This window comes from Gymnogyps californianus, chromosome 8 (assembly GCF_018139145.2).
Source record: "Gymnogyps californianus isolate 813 chromosome 8, ASM1813914v2, whole genome shotgun sequence".
Classification (NCBI taxonomy): Eukaryota; Metazoa; Chordata; class Aves; order Accipitriformes; family Cathartidae; genus Gymnogyps; species Gymnogyps californianus.
In genome coordinates this window covers 12,660,667-12,683,490 of record NC_059478.1, presented here as the reverse complement: position 1 = coordinate 12,683,490, position 22,824 = coordinate 12,660,667, and the positions used below count along the sequence as shown (strand labels likewise).

Here is a 22,824-nt window from a genome sequence, read left to right as displayed (position 1 = left end):
ATCTGGGTGAGTTAAAATCCTATCTTCCAGCCCACTGGCAGCCCATGCTTGCATGACATCACCTGAAAATATTTCACGTATTTTCTAGACAAGAAAAAGTAGTGTTTGTCAAGAATTTGTTTGTTGGGGGAAGGTCACATTTGAAACGGACATCCTTGAGCACGGTATAAAACTTAACTCCCTATAGACAGACTGAGACCCTCAGAGATTTGCAAGTGAAGAATGTGCAAGCAGGGAACCATTGCTTTTGGAAGCTTGTTTTTTCCAAAGCCATGCGGCTCTTTGCGGTAGTAGGCAAAAGAAATAATGTGGTCAGAAATATTTTCTGTAGAAATCTTTTGCATACTTATATGAGTGTTAACTAGCATGCCCCAGAAGATACAAAATAAAAAGGGTTTTGTGCATCTGGTCTTACTGTATAAATCTGAAGAGTTGTAATCAGACTCTGGTGACAGGAAGACTAAGCCTGCATTCCCATGTTCAGGAGAATGTAGAAAAAAGGGTATGTTCTACCAAAGTGTGAATCAAAGTTGCAAAGACTGAAAAGCTGTATCTAGATTTTGTTTAGATTGCTGGGGCTTGATTTTCCACAACTTACTATCTGGAAAAAGTCACAGTAACATACTGATTTTGAGAGCAACTTGCTTTTAATCTTCTTATTCTTGTCTTTACCCGGTCCAACTGGATATGCTTACGTTGCTACACAATTGTAAAAACAATAAATCTCTCTTTTTAAAATAAAATATGAATAGAAGACCTGCTATTGCATCCTCTACTTGGAATTGTTCTTGGGAATAGAGCAGCTGATATAATAGGTAATTGAAGCCCCGTCCCGCCCTTCCCTCGACAATAAAAAAATAATATTACCAAAACAAAAATCAAACGTGATTGCTTTTATGATCTGCCTGCATTTTTCTTCTCCCCACATTAATATTCCCGACGACTTATATACTTAAGGGATTGGGCATGTTGACTTGTACCACGCTTCAGTTGAATTGTATAACAGTCTTTGTGATGGGGGGGGCACGGAGAATGAATGAAAACAAGCCTCCCTTTCAGCATGTAGTACATTCAAGTGGTTCTTTCAGCCAAAACACTCAAATTAGATGACACTGAAGAGTCACACCCAAAACATTACAGAACACACAGTTCCAGAGAATTTAATCTTTCATCCATCACAAACACAAGGCAGTCCAAGTTTAATGAAGCTATATATTCAGAGATACATCAAATTGAGAGAATAAAACTGGCCTATAAATTCCTCTGAGGTAAGCGTTCCCCTCTCTTACATTAAAACAAAAAGTTTTCTATACCATCCTTACAGCCATTCTGAGTCTATCTTAAGCAGTAGGGAAGCAAAGGAAAAAAGCTCCCAAGCCACTGCGTTCACATTGTATTTAACTAACTGGCCTTTCTGAGATACCAACTTTAAATAGCACTTGACAGGAAGGGGAAGGGAAAACAAACTCAGGATTCAAAAAACAAAATATCTGGGAGAAGATGTAGGAAAGGTGTTTGTACACCACCCGGTAACTTAGTAGGGTGGGGACCTCCTGGCACATTCCACATTATTAATAGCTTACAAGCTACAGGGGCACTGATTATAAAACCACCAGAGAAAAAGGTTCCTTCAATTATACATATTTCCATTAGCCTTACGCATGAGTAAGAATTATAATCCTAGGAACAATATTGCATCTCCTTGAGGAAACCTTTTAATTGCTTTGGGAAAAAATACAACTAATTGAAGACAAATTTACAGAGTTATCTAGTAAGACTGGGACTAAGTCCAAGGGTCCTTGATCCCTCTACCACATTAGCAAAGTTTTCCCATACAGAAGCATTAGAGAATTTCTGTTTCCAATCCAATGCTATCAATAGACATTTAATACTTTGGGCAGTCATTTAGAAAAGTTACCACACACCAGGCTGGTATGGTATCAACTTTTTACTTCTTGTTCTCTGATCTTCTCTATTTCTTTTCTTCCTAAAGCCACATATTATGCTATTAGTATAAAAAAACAGTTCTGAAAGAAGCAAACCAGCCTCACGCCCCTTGGCAAGCAGCCACCTCCAAATCTGCCATTTGTTGTAAAACTGTGAGTTTACTTAAGGTCAGATTGCAACATTTTAAAATGAACTCACATATTTTCTGAAAAGCACATTACCAGGTAAAAAACTGTAACCCAGAAAGAGTCGCCAATCACTCAAACATTTCAGGAGGCTTATTAAATAAAATCTAACTTCACAGTCATGTAAGCAGCAGAGATCCTTATAATGAATGGGCAGAATACACTACAGCAGATCAGGAATTATAAAACTAAATTAGAAACCCAAATCTCATTTGCTATGAAAACAAACGGCTCTTTGTTCTTGAAAAGGAAGTTGCTAAGATAATACAATGAATCACCCTTCTGCAGTCAATTTCTGATTCTTAATCCTTTCTATATTTCTCTTCGCTAATTATACATGCATCATACATTCCAGCATTTTGTGAAAAAGTGGATATCATTAACATTTCATCTCACAGCTTTATGAAGTTAAATTACTCAAAACTACCCTTCCTCCATATAGTGGACATCTAGGTAAGAGCTGAAATTCCATGGCACATTTCAAGAAAGGCTAGGGAATGTATTAACTTCTTTCTCTTAAATGAATACATTCCAAGATTCAAAGTTGTATGCCAGTGATGACCCTACCTGAATTTGATGAGAACAGATACTACTGTGGCTTGCTAAAGCACCATCCGTGCATTACATATATACACACAGCACCTCTGCCTGTCATTTTACCTTTATGCCTACGGTACTGGGTCTGGCCGAGATGGCGTTGACTTTCTTCATGCCAGCTCTCACAGTGCTGTGTTTTAGATCTGCGACAAAAACAGTGCTGACAACACACTGATGTTTTAGCTATTGCTGAACAGTGTTGCATAGCATCAAGGCCTTCTCTGTTTCTTATTCTGTGCCCTCCCCTCCCAGTGAACAGAAGTTGGGAGGGGACACAACCAGGTGGATGACCCAAACTAACCAAAGAGATAAGCCATGTTATATAATGTCATGCTGAGCAATAAAATGGAGAGGAGGGAGTGCCTCCTCTGTTGCTCAAATGGAATAAGCAGTGCGCTCTGAACAACTTGAATTTCAGATAGAATAGTTACGTAAGGCTCTCAGCAGCCCAGTTTGTAGGAAAGAGACAAGAGTTAATTTACTGTAGCGTCAATACAGCTGGTGAAACTGTATGACAGTGCTAGTGCATAAATTATATCTGCCATTGCAGCTCTTCTTCCAAAGTGTTGGCAATATTGATCGTGAAATAGAAACATTTTTGCACTGAACATCAAAGTCAACAGAACAAAACCTGGGTCTGAGGCTGGGTATTTTGTATAAACAAGCCCCACTTTTTTCTAGACAGCACCTCTCCCTCACCTTTATGAACTGCTAAAACCTTGAATTGACTTTTTCTTTTCCTTCATAGAGCATCTAGAGTTTGCCTGTGAGGCAAAGGACAAAGGTATCCTGGTTGGCATAATTTTCATTCTTCAAGTTAGATTTTTTTCAAGCTGAGATTTTCAAATAAGCTTCCAAGCCTTACAACTGAAAAAATTATTCCGAACACAGTCACAAGTGGTTCTTATGCCCTAATTACAGTGCTTTCTCAATTTCTCACCCATCAGAGGACACACATCTCTTCTCGCATATAAGGGGAAGGAGAATGTCTGTGACTGAGTGTGATATTGTTAACAAGAGAATTTAATTGAGAAACATTTTTGCATCTCGCGTTAGGTGTGACTCTTAGTTATGTGATATGTTCATGGGTGACAGGAAAATTATGCCTTACATCTGCAGAGATGTGTAAATGCCTCATTAAGTTTAATAATTATCTGTCAGAAGGGCAGTTCCACAAGAAAATCTCTGCTACTGAAAAATAAAAGAGACACAATGAAACAACACTGCAATTGTATCATCACTGACCTTGCTGAATTAATTCACCTGTCCAGAAATATTTTTATAAACTTATTAATAATGAATGTTATATTGTAAAAAATGCATGAATGGGTTACACCATGAAAAGGTTATCAAGTAACCCATGAAATTAGACACAGACCGTATTTTCAGATTTGAGCTCAATTCAACCTGAATTTGTATGTTAATTCACATATGACAGAGGGAGAAAGCAGAAGGTGGAAGAGAAAGGACATTGCTATGAAACATGACACATAAAAGGAAACTTTTTAAGAACAACTTCTTTTCAATCAAAAAACTGAAAGTATCATCTTTGACAGACAAAAATCAATAGTATATGACTGATTCCACAATGTTCTCTATAGCTAAAACCAAAACAAAAAACCCCACCATGTTCCTGGATGTGGCAGAAGGCAAATCATCCCAACAATAAAAAGCTCTCAAGGAAACCTATACTACCCCATTTACATTGACAGCTCAGTTTTACAGCTAAATAAGGATTATACAAATCTGGGAAACCAAAACAGAACATTATCAACTTCTGCTCACAATGAGAGGTGGTTAGACAAACAAAGCACAACCTTCATACTAGCCAACTATGCATTTTGACACATACCATTAAACAAAAAATTAACCAGTTTATTATATTTAACATATTTACAAAATAGTACAAATTAAAGTACTGTATCTCCATTATTGCATGACAACAAAACCTCCATACAGGCAAAAGCAGCACATGAAAGAGACACTCCAGAATATTTAGGAAGTCTTTGGTACTCAAAATATAGTTTAAGATGCAGCATTAACTCAATCAATACAGGGCATTAAACACAGACAATGATATGTAGATTTATGCCACAAAAGTAAGTTTAGCTATGGCTTGCATTCTTCTCAAAGGCTGATTACTGGACTCAGGAATTGCTTAAAACTTTACAGCAACTTTAGGATGGAGAGACTGCTCAAAATTATTCTAAAACCAAGCTGTTAAAAATGACTGATGTATTTCTCAACTCTTATTGAATTAAACTGCCTCTTTTCAGAACTATATGACAGCAAAGCACTAAACACTTCACAGGCCTAGAGCCTATTCCTCTACCCCTTGAGCAGGCAAAACTGTGAAAGAATCAACTTTGTCTACTTAAGGAACATAGGATCAAGCTCACAACAGACAATAAAACTGCATGGCAAAACATGATCAAAGACAGTATACTCTAGTCTACGCTGCTGTACACATCATTTACAAAACATGTTTTATGCATAATCTACATATTTACAAATGCTGTCAATTGTTCCATCAAGTAATGTACTCAACACAATCACAGTTTACATAATTTCGAGGTAAATCCTTGAAAAGTTAGAGCATCAGCAGAGTTTCATCTGCAAGGCTGAATCTCACAAGTGGAGGATTTCTAATTAGAAGATCCTCTCTTTGACCTGGTCACACAGCAGTGTATGCTAGGTGTAGCAGATGGGTAAGAAGGTTGCAGAGACGAAGGGGATTCTTGTGAATCCTCTGTGCTGTGCTTGGTTCTTCCTGATGGCTAAAAGGAGGCCAGAAAGAAGCAAAGAACACTGGGGACAGCCAAAAAGAATCTGAAATATGTACTAGCAGATGCTGCTCTGTGGACAAACAGTGGATATTATGTTGCTTGTAGAGTGGGAAAAACTGCAGTGTTAAATCGTGCAGTGTCTATGCACACTAACTGCAAGATGCCTATGTGGAAAGAGAACAGAGAAAAGCAAAAGAAAGGATGTGGGACAGGATGAATTAACTTTCTTGATTGGTCAACGTTACCCTAGAAAGAAAATGCATTTAAAAGCTTTATTTTCTTAGAAGTTTTCAAGCCAGGTCAGACATCATCTAAATACTTGAAACTGCACATCTGAAGACATCACCCACACTTATTTTAGCTTATAACTATAGCACTTCTGACTCTCCATAAATATATTAAAACACTGCCTCACCAAGGGGTGGACAACACTTTACAAGGCCTGATGTTTCAAGCTAGCTAACCTAGACACATTTTTCCTTGGGGATGTTCATAACACTGCAACAAGACCTCTCACTCATTGAACTGCCGTTAACATCCCGGGGAACAAGAGAGGAAAGGGTACAAAGAAGTCTGCAAGTTCCCTTTGCATTACCTTATAAGAGCACAAAAGGTGATAAAACTCCTGTCTAACTAGGAAAAGACAGTTTAGAGTTGGAAGCATCAAAGTTCATCTGAATCAATCAAGAGATTAAAATAAACAGTTTTGTTCTTGAGAAGTGACATCATCTTGCATTAGTATATTCTCCTACAGAATAGGTCTACAATATTTACTTAATGTTAATGCTGAAAATTGTAAAACTCATCTTGTCACGACTATCCTCCGTTGCACTTTTATGGTCAGCTGCTTAAATGAAAAAACCTCACACAAAAAGACTTGGGATGACAAAGAAAGGATCCCATAATTCCACTTTGTGGACACTTTTTCAAGCAATACCACATCACTACACCTTTTTAACATGTTGTCTTTAAACAAATTGTTAGAAGATTTAGGCAGGACCTCAAAGTAGTCAGTTAACTAATTATATATGCATGACTGTTACTCATGTTTACTACATATTTCCTTCAGAATGTTTTTGTGAGTGTCAAACTGTTTGTAAGGTGATAAGTAAAATAGTTTGATGTTTCAAGACAAGTCTACTCACTATACTTTATGCCCACTGGAATGACTGAACTCTGTTTTCTGCATGCAGTGATAAGGAATAATAAGCCTTCACCTCCTTGTACCATCACAGATGTTAGCTAGAAGAAAAGAGGCTTATTAAATATTCAGCCATAGCTAGTATTCATGGTGTAGTACAGGGTGAAATGAAAAGGAGCATAAAAAAATTTGTTTTCCAGAGATCTTCTGGGAAGGTGAGGGTTGGTCTTTGTACTGATCCCCAGTGATGGCAAACCGGCAGGTTGTTTCTTATACAGCTCTGGGCAAGGTAATAATCTGTCAGCACAAACTTCTGTATAAATCCCAACATTAAGACTGGAAGGTTCAGACAGACAAAAATGCTGCTGTTTAAACACTTAACAAGACCAATAACACTTCGAAGATATTAAATTTTTACAATCCCTGAAACTGCTGGTCAGCAGAGGAAAGTTTTTAATTCATTCATCCTCTTCAACATAAGTTGATGGAAACCAGCCCACCTAAAAAGGGGAAAAGCAGAACAAAATAATACATGAGATGCACAGGTTTTTTTAAATGGCTGAACTAGGCAAAACAAGGATGGGTCTGTTCAGTAAATATAAGAATAAGATGACAAAGATAAACTTGACTGACCTGCCACAGTTAGGGCAAGCACCCTAAATAAAAGAATAACTTGCAGATGTAATGATTTGGAGACTAAACCCGTCCCCGTCTGTCTGTCCCCGTCCCCTCCCCGTCCCCCCCCCAAAAAAGCCAAACCACAAACTTTTGCCCAAATTGGAAGTCTAAGCATTCAGAAAAAAGTCTAGAAATGCCAAGAGCAGAAGCAGTTTTACTACAGGCAGGATGCTGCTATTTTTTGAATGAGCAGTTAAATATTTAACAGGCTTCAGTCAGGTCCAGGGAATCCTCTTACAAACGAAATAGTGACTGATTTGATTGCATTACATGGAGTTAAATTCCATTGCCACCAACAGGAGTTTTGAATAAAACAGAACTGGAAGGCAGAGTCCAGTGTTTTACACTTCATAAGTTATAATGCTATCTCCATTCTGAAATTAATGATGTGTCAAATAAGGATTATATAAGACATACAGGGAAGCAATGTCACATATTTCTTATTGTCTTATCTATTTGCTTTACGTTTTTCTCTGAGACTTCTTTATACCTAAGTCAATTTAACACTCATGAAAGACTTCAAAACCAAACCTAGAGCATGATTGGAAGGAGTAACTGCATAAATTTTCTTTTAGACTACCTTGCCAAAATACCTCCAAAAGTGAGCCTATGATCTCAAGTCCAGACTGTGAAAGCTATCAGAAAGAATGCTAGCATATAACAGGGCATCCTTTAGGATGTGGGTAGCTGCATTAGAATGAGATGCTCAGTTTTCTTCACATGTAAAATGTATATATGACACCTATTTTTTCTGCTTCCCTATTTCTTCTTGTCTAATTGACCATTTCACTTTAAGATCGTAACCAGGCTCATGTACATTAAAAAAAAAAATTCTCCAAATTTCATAAAGCAGTAAATCTGGACATCTACTTCAACTGGACTTGCAACTTTCACTTCCAGCTTCCAGCCAATCTACTTTCTTCCACCTTACATTCCTTCACTCTGCATCTCAGCCCTTTAGACATGGAAACAGCAGCCTCAAATACTTCTGACTAATCTGCAGTAAAGAGCAATATACTAAGATTGAAACAATACAGCTTTTATAGGTCAAAACTGAAACTTTACTTCCATGCAAGTCTCAGAGTGCAGTGTAAAGTGACTTTGTAAAAATCCCTGCTAAATATGCCACATCATATGAGCCACATTTTTAGATATCAAAGAAGCAGCCTCCTATAAAAAAGGTGGCTAATTCCATTGCATTGTAGTCTGGCAGAAAGGTGTGGAAATCATTCTGTGTTAAACAGACTTCCACAGCACCAGGAACCTGAGCTTTTGACCCCAAATACACGTATGCAACACAGTTCAAGAAAGTTCAGCTGTAGCTGTACTACTAATCCTGGTTATTTTCCAACCATATAATCTTGCCCAAATATTCAGCCTGGTAGGTCACATTAAATAACCAATTAATTTAGATGCTGGGAAAGCTGCCTGGCAAGAGTTCTGCCTGGCTCCTATGAAATACAGATGAGAACACGTTGTATCTTCTGAATTTAAATATACAAAGAAGGTTTATGATGTAGGAACACACCTTATTTTTTTTACAAAATCACTGTCAGTGAAAGCAGAAATGAGACAAAGGAAAAAAAAAACCCAACCTTACCCTTCCATTTACTTCACCTCTCCACCAGCCATTCGCACTCATCTTTGTATAAATTTTTACAACATCCCCTTTCAATAAGGACAGTTCTCTCATGTCTCTTGCACAGAAGTCATACCTGGCTATGGCAATGCCTATCACCTTCGGGCTTAGCACTGAAATGAAAGAGACATTGATATTATTAGGGTTTGTTAACTGAAGGCTACTAAAGTAATGTAAATAGCAGTACTGTAAAATATAAAACAATGATTTCACAACAACATACACCGGCATTAATTTTATGCAAATGTGAAAGCATCTGCACTACCTAGATCAAGAAGGTTTAAACATAGGTGAATGGTGTAAAAGTTGAAGGGATTTTATGTGATTTTTTTTTTTTAGTTCTTTTTTTTTTTTTTTAGAATAAGTCAAACTAGATGAACCATGAATAAAATATCCTCCACCCCAAAACTGGTAAATATATTTGTAATTATTGTATTTTTGTGTTTCATAATAAAACTTGCTGCCAGTTACATGCATCAACATATTTTACAGGTCACCAGTTTCATTCCAAAAGAATTATTAGCATTTACAGTTGATTTAACTTTAAACCTCTAATGAAGCAAAACAAACAGAATAAGGTGCTGTTCTTTCAAAAACAACTCCCAAGTTAAATATTAATGCACTTAAAATTGGAAGCTAACATCAGCATGAGCAAAAAAGTAAAGAGTTTCCACAGGAAATTTGTATGGATCATTTGTTACTATCTGCATGAACACTGGCTGATGTAAATCTACTCTTTTCAGGAGTTTATTCTGTAATTCACCAATGAATTTGTTCTACAAAACTTTTCATGAAGAAAAAAATCCTTACAAATTTTTTCCTAAGTTTCAGTGAAATTAATACTTAAAAATTTTAAGCTACATCAATATGTAAGCATTTTGCCAATGTAAAGCCCAGATGTTTTAAGCAATAAAGTTGTGAAATATTTTTAAAAAGCAAATGTGAAAAAAGCCTCATTTCAGAAACCAACCCCCTTCCCTCAAATAATTTTATAGTAAATTACGTTTTCAACCCTGATGTAGAATGTCCAAACTTGCAAAAGAAATCCTCGACTCTTCCAATGAGAGGGAAGTGAGCATGGCAGCTAAGAGATAAAGGCCTTTGACTTGAGCAGTTTAGAAAAAACAACTACTACTCTACTGCATTTTGTAGTTGGATTATTTGGCCAAAGCATGCTTTTTAAATTTTTTTCCATTAATGCCATTGTTTTCCTATGTAAGTCACTGTAGATAGGAGTTTTAGGTGATAAGTTTGTAGGTGATAAGCACAAGCAAGCTTCCTACTGAAAAGACTTCAGAAGAATTCATCATATGATCATGATGGATGACTTGATATAATGTACATATAATCATCTTTTTCCTCAGAACCCTTTCCAATTTCTTAGAAATTCCCAGTCGTCTTTAGGAAATACCATTAAGATTCTAGTTTTAGCACTGCTTTCAACAATGTAATACTAAAAGTTCACAGCTAGTTGCCTTTAATTTAAATCAGGAACACAAAACATGGCAAATGAGCTAGAAAATCTTAACAGTTTCAGCTATGCTTGTATTTAAAATTTCTTCTGATCCCACTGGGGACATTTCATAGAAACAGAGGCTTTTGCATAATAGTATTAAATATATGGAAAACATCATACATTCAAATATTTTTAGCTTACAGAGACAATACAAACAATTTATTTTAAAATAACAAGTACTATGTTTAAAATATTATTAGATATATCACAAAAACAGAATGCCTAGAAAACTGTTTTGGCAACAGATTATGCCCTCTTTTATATCATGCTATTAAAGTTTAGTCCAACATTTCAGACTGTTTCTGTAGAGTATGGTTATCAGGTACTTGATAAAGGATGTACAGGATGCCATATAAAAGAGAATCAGCATCTCAATTTATTGCCTATATTTACAATATAAAGATGCTGTAAAAATCTAGGTGATATATTAAGTATATTAAAGTTCAAACATACTTTTTCCCCTCTAAGTAAGTCAGATGTAGACGCTACTTGTTTAGATCCTGACATGAATGTTATGTCCTACACCTTATCAGCATTGCAGTAATCATTTTTACAGGGAAAGAGCACATCATGGGCAGCAATTGTTTTGGAGAAAGAAAAAACCAAAAAGAATAGTTACTGATTGTAAGGTCAGTAACCATTTACAGCTGTGCAGCAATATCACTGGCAGATTTGGGAAAGCATCGCAGGATAGAAGGAGAGATTCTGGGGAGCAGGGTACCATTTCAGATTCTAGAAAGGAGATAAAGGGGCAAGGAAGAAGATTACATGAGGCAAAGATGAACAAATTTGGGAAAACATGGAAGAAAAGAACTAAGGAGGGAAGAAATGCACAGAAGAATAATAAAGAGGGAAAATATTGAGGAAAATTAGGATAGAAAGAGGGGCAGATCTGGGGGAAAGGAGGACTTCTAAGTCTTTTTCAAGTTGTGAAGCCAGAGAGGAAAAGGAGAAAGAAGCAAGAGAAATCAAAACCATATATCTCCAGAAGTCTTGAGGCAGAAAGCAGCAGAATTTAGATTAATTTTGAATCCAACATCCATATTTTCAAATAAAAGTGATGCTCATGATAGGAGATATATAAAAGGAAGCCAGATGAGCTGTCCCAGGATAAATGAAACTTAAGGGAAGACAGTCACCATGTGGAAAGGACATCTGTACAGATGGGAGAGAGAAGAAACATTGAGTAAAGGAAAGAGGATAGCTACAGGGAGAATGAGGAAGGAGAGAGAGAATGGGATTAACACCAGAGACTGATGGAAAGAAAGTGCCCAACAGGAGAATATGAATGAGAAATTAAAGCGAGGAAAAAGGAAAAAGCAAGAAAAAAGCAAAGAAGCTATTGAGAAAGCAGTAATAAAGAAACATTGTGTATTAGGAGGGAGATACTCAGAGGATTAACAGGAAACAGAGTGAGAAATCTGAGGGAGGTGAATGTAAGGTACATGTGTGAATGAGAAAAATACACTTCTGCTTAACCCAGCCTTTCCTTCTGCAAACAGAAGGAGAAGAAAAGACAGGGAACTATAGTCAGCTTTGATTCACACTAGAGTCTGTTGGAAAAGTTTCTCATTGACAGTGAGACAGATGTGCTGCAAATGAATTTTAATACTAGTTTGGGCCACTGATGAAGGAACTGGGGTGCAAACAGAAGAGGCTCCATGTGATCACAGCAGGCTGGTCTAGCTCACATTTATGCCTGTGCTTAAATTCCACAAGGGTCAATGTATCATTATAAAAGCTGTGAGTAGTTGTTTCTCTCCCCTTGTGGTATGGCCTCCTTGTAATTCTGCAGCCATATCCCCTAAGGCTTGCTCTTGTGTACTAGTTTCCATGCTCCTTGAAGCAATGCACATTTACTTGCACTGTTTAACCGAACTTCAGTTCTATTATACAAGCATGGGCAGCACCTCCAGTAGTGCTCAGCAGTCGGCTTAACCCTTCTCCTGTGTTACCAACTTCCATATCAGCAGAACTAAACCATCTCTGAAGATCCTTTTGAAAAAAAATACTTGTAATATCATTAAATAAGTATTTGTTCATTTAATGTAAGCAAGTTCTTTGGCTATTTTAAAAAAGATGATTTTACTAAGAACATATGAAGTAATGTAGCCTATCTATCAGAATATGAAATCCCATTCAAACAGGTAAATAAGCTTAAATTAAGAACTACTAATCAATATTTTTCTTTAATATTTTGTACTTGTATAAAGAAATACTTTACACAGCATATTGTGATACGCAAGACACCAAATCCTTACTTACTGTTACAGTTACCTAAGAATTTTCTGATAAAGCAGTTTTTCGTAGGAAAACAGGAATATAATTGTAATTTGTTGAAACCATATATGGGAATATATGGGAATGTGTGATAAGCTTAAAGTAACCCTGAGTCTTGATTGCTGTTCTATCACTGTAGGCCACTTCACAATTTTGTTTTCATGGAACAGATACCAGTTTCAGTAAGAACGGACTTTACGATCAAGTACTGTGCAGTTGAATGAAAGAGGTCATCTTCTATCCTCGCCCAAAAGGATAGGAGCTCACAACATTTACCTACAATAAAGGGCCAAAACTTAACTCCTTTGTGTTCTCCGATTCAAATGAGGTGAGTGCTTCAGACATTCCAGCTGAATGTCATGACCACAGGGTAAATGGCTATACCAGAATAGCTTTCTATTATTCTTTTCTACAGACGTGTCCCTTTATATAAGTAAATGTCAAGTAGAAGAGTGCCTTAAAGCTTGGATTCTCAGTCAATGTTGTGACTACTGAAAGGAAGTAAAAGTATCTGCCCAAAAAAAAAAAATCTGTATGTAAGGAGACAGAAATGGAAGAAACAGACTCCAAAACAGTGAACCGCTGAGGTGCAAAACATGCAAGAGCAGTATAGCACATTGAGATTGAAATCCCTGGCATGAATCGAGGGAGGGCTCATCAGAGACCCTCAGCACAAGTAAGCACACCGGCCATTCTACTACTGAGCTGCCACCTACATCCTTTTCCCCTCTAGAAACTATGGAAAGCCTTACGAATCCACCTCAGAGCACTAAGCAATTTGGATGACCTCTGTGGGGCAGGTGTAAAACATACTGCCTACTCAGATCTCCTAGTCAGATCTTGATTATGACTACATCTGCATTCATGCATGCTAGACACCTCTCTTTCCCTAGTGCAAAAGCCAGCCTCAATCCCGATGTGCACAACCTAGGCCAACTCCTCCACCCCCTGTACACAGAGGTGTGTCAGTGTAACATGAGTGAACGCTGCATTCTGAACAGTAGTAGCTCCTTCCATATGCTCCTCGCAGGCATTTACCTTCCTACTAGCAAAATTCTTCTTGAATTTTCCAGCGGTGCAGTTCAACTCTTTGAAGACTAGGTCTTAGAGACCAGAGCAAGTCAGAGCCATACCAATGCACTAATTGAGACTACCACTGCTACTACTTTAAGCATTTTTATGCAGTCGCCTAGTTTAAAATGTTTGCATCTATTAAAGCCAGAGATGGTTAAATGAGAATAAAGAACACAGTATTTAGAAAACAGATGGGTAAAATTAATTGACAATGTTAATGCCGAATTTAAAGAAAGCATTTTCTACAAAAAAGCTACTGTATCCTAAGCTGCTGCTGCAGTATGGTTTGCTGCAGGGATGGGACGAATATATTATTTATCCATAACCAGTGAAATTTTCAGGTTCGTGCATTTGAACAAATACATTAAAATATATATAGCTCATAGATGTCAACTACATAGCAAATTAACAGTCAAGTGCAACCATTGAGCTTTTCAACACCTATTCAAACTGCTTATTGTAATACACACTTCTTCAAAGGTTTAAGAGTTTGATTTTTGTTACACTCCAAGAATAACATATAACAACTCAGTTTTTGGAGTCAGAGAAGAACTGAAGTATTAGATTCGTCCCTTCCCTTGCTTGCTGCACACAGAAACAACAGAAGCAAATTTAGAAGAAATATAAAAGCAGTAAAGCAGTACCTGACCAGAAAGGAGTGGAGGAAGGGGGAACAAAGCTGTAGTCTGGAGGAGTTACAAAAGAAAACCCACAGAACAAAGAAGGGGCTTAGAGAAAGAAAGAGAAAAAGAGAAAAGCAAAAGAACATTGAAATATTGGCACAAGATTTAAATAATAGTTTTTTAACTATATAATTCATTGATAATAAGGAAACTAAGGTTCCCTACTAAGGATGTCTGGAAGGAAATTGACTATAATAACTAGAAAATTTGGATCTATGATTTAATTTTTAACAATTGCATTTTTCAAAGAGAAAAGTAGAAAGACGACACCCATTCAGGGTTTCAGAGAAGCAAATTAAAACTGCAGACTCTTGCAAATATTTTCAGATTTAACAGAATTTTTTTTCTTCGTGTGCCCCACTTCTTACAGTCCAAAAGCAGGAACTCATGCATACTTAAGAATTCTTCTTGAGCCCAGGAAGACTAGTCACACGCCCTTAATTAGGAACATAGCCTAAGTACCAGTTGAACTGAGGTCTCATAATATGCACGGGAAAAAGTATGCATTTTGCCCTGATAATCATTAACATCAATAGGAATTCCACAGCTAAACGACATCCTCTAAGGCCCAAACAGTATTGCTCGTCTTTGCAGTTTTCCCTGACTTGAGAGAAAACCTTGAGCAAGCAAAAAAGCGCAAGTTTGGCCTAGGCAGAACCAATACATTGTCCTCCCTGTAACAGCTTCCTCAGGTGAAAGGTTAAAGGTACACTTGCTCTATTGCCAACAAACCTAGGGTCAACATATATTTAAATACAAAATTAGATGAAATGAACTAAAAGCGCTTCAAATGGAACTACAGTTTTTTGACATGTTCTCACATTTTGTCCCTCTTTTGAAGAGGCAATGAAGACATATAGTGTACAAAGTCTAATAAAGTTGGGATCTTTGCTCCCAGCTGTGATTTGGAATGGGAAGTTCATCTTCAACTGGATAAATGACAATGTCACCTGTAAATTATGCCTAATAATATCTATAATTACTGACCAAGAGTCTTCCTTAAAAATGTAGCAGGGTTATATTCATCACATACAGCTGCTTCCCTGAATTTATTCTTGTGACTACACATGAAACAACATTATTTTGCTTCAAAATGGTTATTTGCAGGAATGATGACTAGAACTACTTTATGCAAGGAATTAACAAAGAATTCATGGTGGAGGCAATGATACAGTTTTGTGCATCTTACCTGGATGAGAATAGATACGTTTGTGACAATGAAACTACCAGCATAAACAGGACCGATACTGTATTTTAACATTCAAAAGCTATGCATTAATTGTTAAAAAACCCCCACAACACAAACCAACAGCAGTTTAGGTTAGTATCTCAAAGTAATACAAAAGAAACACTCCAGGGCCTCTTGCACACTAGAAACTCCCTTCTGATCCTTCACAGTGATGATCCTTTCTCCGCCTCTAATACTAAATGGATTATCTGAGAATGCATGAGGTTACCTGAGGAACTCCTTTATACTGGAGCTAGTAACCCCAGGTGACAGCTCTGTGTGGAAATATGTTACAGAAACCAAAAGGGCAACTTGACTGAAGTCGTGTGCCCATTCTTAGAGACAAATAACTGCCTTTACTTCTACAGAAGTACAATGACAGTGTGCAAAAGTAGCGTGCAGGAATAAAGACAGGTTAGGTGCTATATAGGAGGTGGCTGGTCCTTTCCTGTCCATACATTATCTTACTTTTTGAGAATTTTTCTGTCCAACATAACTGGAGGTTTGGTTTTACGTGTGAAATTCTGGACAACTAAACCTAGATGGGCAAGGAAATCCTACTGGATTTCCACAGATAACTAGTCTATTTTTAAACGTCACTGATAAGGGTTTTGGTGTTGGCTTTTAAGGAGAAAGGCTGGGTTCTTCTGTTTCCTGAAGAGTTGGGGTGACACTTGTTTTATTTTACTTTATTAACAGATACCTTTACACAGTTAATGCATTAAGTAGTAGAATGACATGATATAACTAGTTAATGTACCTACTCCTAGTCTACAGCTGATGAAAAACAGTGACTCAAATACTCTTTGGCTTCATGATTTAGGTTATATTAAAATCTAAATTTCACAAAGACTCAGATTTCTCAATATGATTGTGCTCTGCATCAGCAGATTGGAATAAAGTGCCAAAAACTGTTCTGTGGAAGAATGTCAACTTTTCTTCCATTTTTGCCTTTATTTCATTAAATGGTTGATCACCCCTCTAATCTAATGTAAGAATCAGTATTTCTCTGTGTAGCAAAACAAAATTTGATCATACTATGTCTAGAAAAGCCTAGGACTGAAAAATTAAGAAGAATGTATCATTTCCCCAAAAATCTTCCTAATTAACTTGAATTTCTATATTGAGAAAAGTAAATGTCTGACAGCTTTTACAACCACATTGAAGTGTAAATAAATATCAGAACAGAGTGGGTGACTTCTGCAAGACCAGGACACTAAAAAGTAAAGTTCTAATTAAAGCAGGAAGCCAAATTAACCATCTCCATAAAATGAAGGTTTTTGTTCTAAAAATCTAGTAGATGCTGAAGGGAGAATCAAATTCCCTGAAAATTTAAGAAGTTACAAGATGATTTATTATGATTCATATCAGAAATTACAAGTTAACTGAAATGCCACTTGATTTTCTTTCCTTCAACGGATAAATGAAAACATGACAATTGCAAAAAATTATTTTGGTTTTTTTTTCCTCACATTGTTCTAGAAAGTGAAGTTAATTTGGTATTGCCATTCAATTTCACAGCAGTGCAAAGACCTTGGCAGCAGAAAATGATACAACTCTGTCCAAGTCTACAGTGGTTCAACTCATGTTTTTTAGAAATACTTTTCCCACTTATTCTGTCAATTATATACGCTAAAAAACAGCTGTTTTGAATAAGAAGCTGATGGCTTTTCAAAAGGTGGCCTCATTAAAAAATCCAGTCATGTGAATAGTATAGTGCAAAAGACTGAGTTGAAACCCAAAACCTCCTTAAAATCACCTTCAAACTGCCAAAGTCCATTGCATTCACTAGCTTCAGCCCCGTGCTTGTTAAAATATGGTGAATGTGACACTGAGTAGTTGCACAACTGAAAAAAAATGGGAAAGCACCCCTCTCTTCAGCTGACTTGTCTGCCTTCCTTTCAACAACTGTTTTTCTTGCACTCAGATTAAGTGGGAAGAGGTCAAAAAACCAGCTGTGTGGCGGTTCTCACTGAGGGCACTGAAGTAAACTCAATGTCCAACCACTGCCCCATGACTTAATTGCTTCCTCTACTAAACAAAACTGCAGGCTGAAGTTTACCAACTTCCTTCCAAATTCAGCCCAGCAGGGTTCACTCAGCCTAGATACGTAGTTATTCTAACATCAACTTCATAAAAACTAACAAGATACGTTTAAAACTGAGCAGCGTGACTCACAGATGGGCTGTTAATCATGGAATTTTTGCTTAAAAAAAAAAAAAAAACAAAAAAAACCCCATGGGGACATGCTAGCACTTTAAAAGAAAACTGTCAAATCCATTAAATGAAAGTGTCATCCACAGTCAATCTGTAGGCTAGCAGAATTGTGAAATCTAATAGATGTTATATGAGGAGTCTGAGAATTGAGAGGGTTTTTTTGATCAGCTTGGCCTAAGACAAAACCTGCCAGTTCCCACCAGCATAGTTTGTAATATTAAATGGCTGATATTTAATGTAGCAGAGATGCACTTTCTCATCCCTGTGACTAAAATGAGAGCATCCCACACTCATTTCTCTTGCTCTTCCATATACTGCCTAAAACATCTTGTTAAAGGAGATGTTCTCTTTTGTATGTGAACTGAAGGTAATGAGGATGTACCCTAAGTCTTGTATCCTGTAAAGCATGAAACAATTGAGCTAATGCTCTTGCAGACTAGTAAGTTGGTGGACAGTATAGATACATTCTAACTGGCCTAAGAAAGGAAAGAAAACAAATTGGTTCTGCTCACCGTCAGTAATAACCAAAACAAATGCAAAGTAAATTAAGCAGGGCATATCCTCTCAACAATTAAAGTCTCAATGCTGTGAGGAGGGAAGGGATGAAGAAAGCACGAGAGATGACAAGAGGAAGAGAGAAGCAAAGGGAGATCGCAAGCTAAAGGGAGAAGAAAGGACGAGACAGATAAATTCACCAAGAATGGAGATGTACTGAGATACAGCATAGCAGGGAGACAACGGACAGAAGTCCTGGGAAGCAGTGAAAGAAAACAGAAATGCAAGGAATAAAGAGGAATTGGGAGACAGAGACGGAGTAAATGAAATGCACAGACACACACTGGTTTCCTACAATCATCTGTCCTAAATTATCTTCACTTTAATTAGGAGAGGAAGAAAGTCTCCAAAGTTAAAGAAATGTTACGGAACAGAGGCAAGCAAGTAAACAAAAGCTCACAAACAGAGCAAATGAAAGTAACACAGCCAGCTTCACCATCACAAACACTAGACTGGACTCTATGGTCTTTCACAGCAGTCTTCATATTGTTAAAATCCCCATTAATTTTTATTTTCCTCTTACTATCTGTTGCAGTACAAAGATACAGCCATTGTCTGCAGAACTGCAAATCTAGTATTTGCTCTTTGACAGAAACATTATATACTTTCCAGAAGCCAGCCATGTGGTAGTTTTTATCATGAACATTGAACTTGTACATGTCCTAAAAATCATGCTAACTTCCACTTAAGTTGTAATAGGTTAAATAAAGGATGCCACATGCATTGTAAATCTTCTCAGTTTATTTCTAAACTTCAAAACTTAACTGCTATTTACATTGTACAGTAGTTCATTAACTTTCAGAAGCTTAGAGGCCTGTAATAAACATTTAAGGTTAAAAGGCAGGCATAAAAATAATTACTATACAGTAAGTCTAATGAGTTTTTTGAGAAATTTAGGTGGTATTACTGAGATGCTACTTCATATGGCTATACTACAAGACTGATTTATTTAAATCCCTTTTTAAGGATTAGAAATTGTCACAGATATTACTAACACTTGTAGCTGTGTGTATGCAAATGTCTGAAAAAACTAGGCAGGATGCAGTTTAATCTCTCACCAGCATGCCTAATAGATTTTTGAATATCAGGGAGATTTTAAGTTTGGCAGCAAGACAAACTTGCTAGACATGTTTATAAACCTCCTGGCAGATCTGAATCTGCTTAGCTTCAAAAAATCCTAGCTAAAAGCACTACCATATTAATTGGTTATATGTCAAAAATGGAAAATGAAGATGTTCAAAGGACCCTGTCCTTTTAATATTTTTATGACAGAAAATAATACACAAGAAATTATAATACTCACAGTTGCCACCTGTTCTGTTAGTCCTTTGTCCCACTGAGTTTTCAGATTCTTTGTATGGAAATTGAAGAGTAGTATCCAAACTTCGAAAGCCTTCTTTGAGAGAGTGGTGCTTATAGTATTCTACAAGTTCCTTTCAGAAAGGAAAAACAGTATGTCACTGGAAACTGAAATCACATCCTTTTCAACTTTCTGCTGTACAGTCCATAACAGTTTTATCATACAAGTAACCTTATTTTATAACCCGACACTCCACAGTACATGTTTATTTTTAAAAAATCAAGTATCCTAAATATTGACTGCTTTTACACTGCCACTTAACTGGTTTTTGGTTTTTTTGGTTTTTGTTGGGATTTTTTTTTAAGTAAAACCTTATTGTCAGAGTCAACACTCCTTTGAGCCAGGCTGAGCATGTATTGGCTTTTCTAAAGTCAGGCAGAAGGCAAGGTCAGCTGCCTGTGAAGTATATAACGATAACTGTCTTTGTTTTCTCAAGAAATTTCTTTTGCAATGATAATCGATGTTTATCCACAAATGTATTTGTAAGTACACAGATCTGAAATAAAGCATAAGCCTTGCACATAAGCATATAAGTCAACAGCAACTTAATGAGCAGATACACGGACCGTGTAAAACTTTCAAGGCTCTGCCATTAAAATTCCGGGGGGTGGGGTGGGGGGGTGGGGGGGGGTGTTGGTTGGTTTGGGTTTTTTTCAGTTAGTGCACACTGACTGAAAAATCCAGCATTTCACATTCTCCTTGGGTCCAATCCAAAAATTTGTCTGTGTGTGTGTGTGTACGTGTGCATATATATAAACATACATACACAGACAAATTTTATATATGCACACACACATATAAAAATACAAAAAAAACTGGCTCAAATAGTTTGCGTAACCAAGGATATAAGTTACTTCAGTTTTTATTCTAAAGAAGGCAACACCCATCAAAATACTGACAGCTTGTGTTACTCCTTTGCGATCTTCAGCCCCTGCCATTGTCTCTTACATTTGAATAAGCCCTAATAATGTCAATATCACAGTTTGCACACAGAGCCTAGAATAAGATTAAAAGTGACCAGATAATTCAAAGCAACATATTTCATTTGATTAATGATACTTCAACTGTGGGATTTCACTCTTCAGAAACGCAAGCACAAAGCAGTGTACTTACTGTAAACCCTTCACTCCTACCACTAACTCAGTCATTCCGTTCTACTTACTTACACTCAGATTTCCAAAAATCAAAGTTGACCAAGCCAAGCTTAGGTCAAAATAAGGAAATAGTACTGTGTTCAATCATTTTCTTCTAGTTAAAAAAAAAAAAAAAAAACCAAAAAAAACAACCAAAACTACAACAGCCTACATCAGTGATATATTAACTAGAGCCAAACAAAATGACTCTCAAATTATTTAGTCCAAGATCTGGTGCATAAACCATAAGTTCTTGATACTAGTCTGAAGATTATCTTCTGAACTCTGGAGCACTTCACTCCCCACGCTGTGAGCTGTTGCATGTCTCTCAAACTGCTTCTAAGGCAGAGTCCAAAGCTAAGTAAAATCTACACCTGCTTTTAACAGTTCATTATCACAGACCTGCCAGGCACTCCAAGTAAGCAGAAAGGCCCAGAGACTAAGAACTGTTTGGGCTTTTTTGTCTGATATCAGCACAGCATGCAAGCTACAATGTCAGCAACCAAATTTTCTGTCACATATCATCACCAAGTACCCAGACATTGAAATTACCAAGGCATCAGAGAGGGTGATTTGTAAGTAAGCAGCATTCAAAGTAGGATTTCTGGATAAATGGAAAAATAATTAGTATGAAACTTCTGTTACCTTTTTGCACCACATAAGTCTGTAAGAATTATGCTGTTTGGTAAAGATATTAAGAATTTCAACAGGACACATTCTATTTGTTGGCAAAATAAGTAAAATGGTTCCAAACTGAGAAAAAAATTTACTTTGGGTCACAAAGATTCAGTTGCTTTTCAAAGCTTAGTTTTTAATACCATTCTTCCATGAAAACAGTTGACAAACAACTAACCTCTAAAACATTGCACAAATCACAGTAGCAAGCTTACAAACAGGTAAGTAAGGTAAGGAGCCCCTGCCAGCATGGATGGGGCTCCTCAGGAGTCTGTCACATCACCATGATTCACATCAGCAGCAGAGCTGACCTTTCCACTGCACATTGGCCTGCTTTACACACTCAGCACATTTTAATTACTCTTGTGAAAGTTTTTCAAATGTAGTATGAAAACTATGTACAAGAGCTGTTCTACTTTTGTTATCTCCAAAGCACAGAACACTGTGTCACTGCAGATCACTACTTTAGGTTTCCATGGCTGCTGGCTTTGTTTCTCTTCTGCTCCCAGTTCTACTCAGACTACTTTTGTTCCTCTCTTCTTCCAGACACTGTTACTTTTTCTCTTACATCTACCCAGAACAAAGCAGTTGTTCCACAGCATATGCAAACACTACTTACACTACTATCACTTGTCTATTTAACTCTCAAGGGCAGATTTCATAATACCCTAAAACTGGAGTTATGAAATGTCTTTTTCCTAATTGAATGTTAGCAAGGCTAAATTGGTAGCGATGAGGCCTTTACACTAGAAATTTCTTTTGTCCTCTCAATTATTTGACGCAATGCATATTCTTTTTGTTCCTTTGTTATCCAAGTTTGTGTCCTGTACTTACATCTCTGATCATTCAGGTCTATTTTGAAACCTCCATCAGTGCATTAAACTGCATCATTGCCATAAGAAGATATCTGGCAGCATGCGACTCCAGCTTCCATGCTTTGTGAAGATCCTGAGAGTGCTCGTATGTTCTCATCAGTTTCCAGTGAATCATTTGTAGTGTTTGCAGACTAAGTAGCCACCTGCTTCACGCTTTTGAGGAATGCCATGATTTCTGTTGCTACCAATGATAATATCTCAGGATCCCCACCCCTAAACGAAACACTTCACTGGTTTTTAAGTGTCAAATGAAGA

At 37.0% G+C, this 22,824-nt stretch overlaps 1 protein-coding gene across 1 annotated transcript in view; it reads right to left on the bottom strand.

Moving 5' to 3' along the window:
- Positions 1-4,496: 4,496 nt before the first annotated feature.
- VAV3 (vav guanine nucleotide exchange factor 3) overlaps positions 4,497-22,824 on the bottom strand; it is a 176,271-nt gene continuing 157,943 nt past the window's right edge. The window contains exons 25-27 of the mRNA XM_050901036.1: positions 19,830-19,959; positions 8,935-9,086; positions 4,497-7,156 (exon numbers count right to left, since the gene is read on the bottom strand). Coding sequence (XP_050756993.1) covers positions 7,115-7,156; positions 8,935-9,086; positions 19,830-19,959 — 324 coding nt within the window. The 3' untranslated portion in view covers positions 4,497-7,114. The remainder of the gene's footprint in view (positions 7,157-8,934; positions 9,087-19,829; positions 19,960-22,824) is intronic.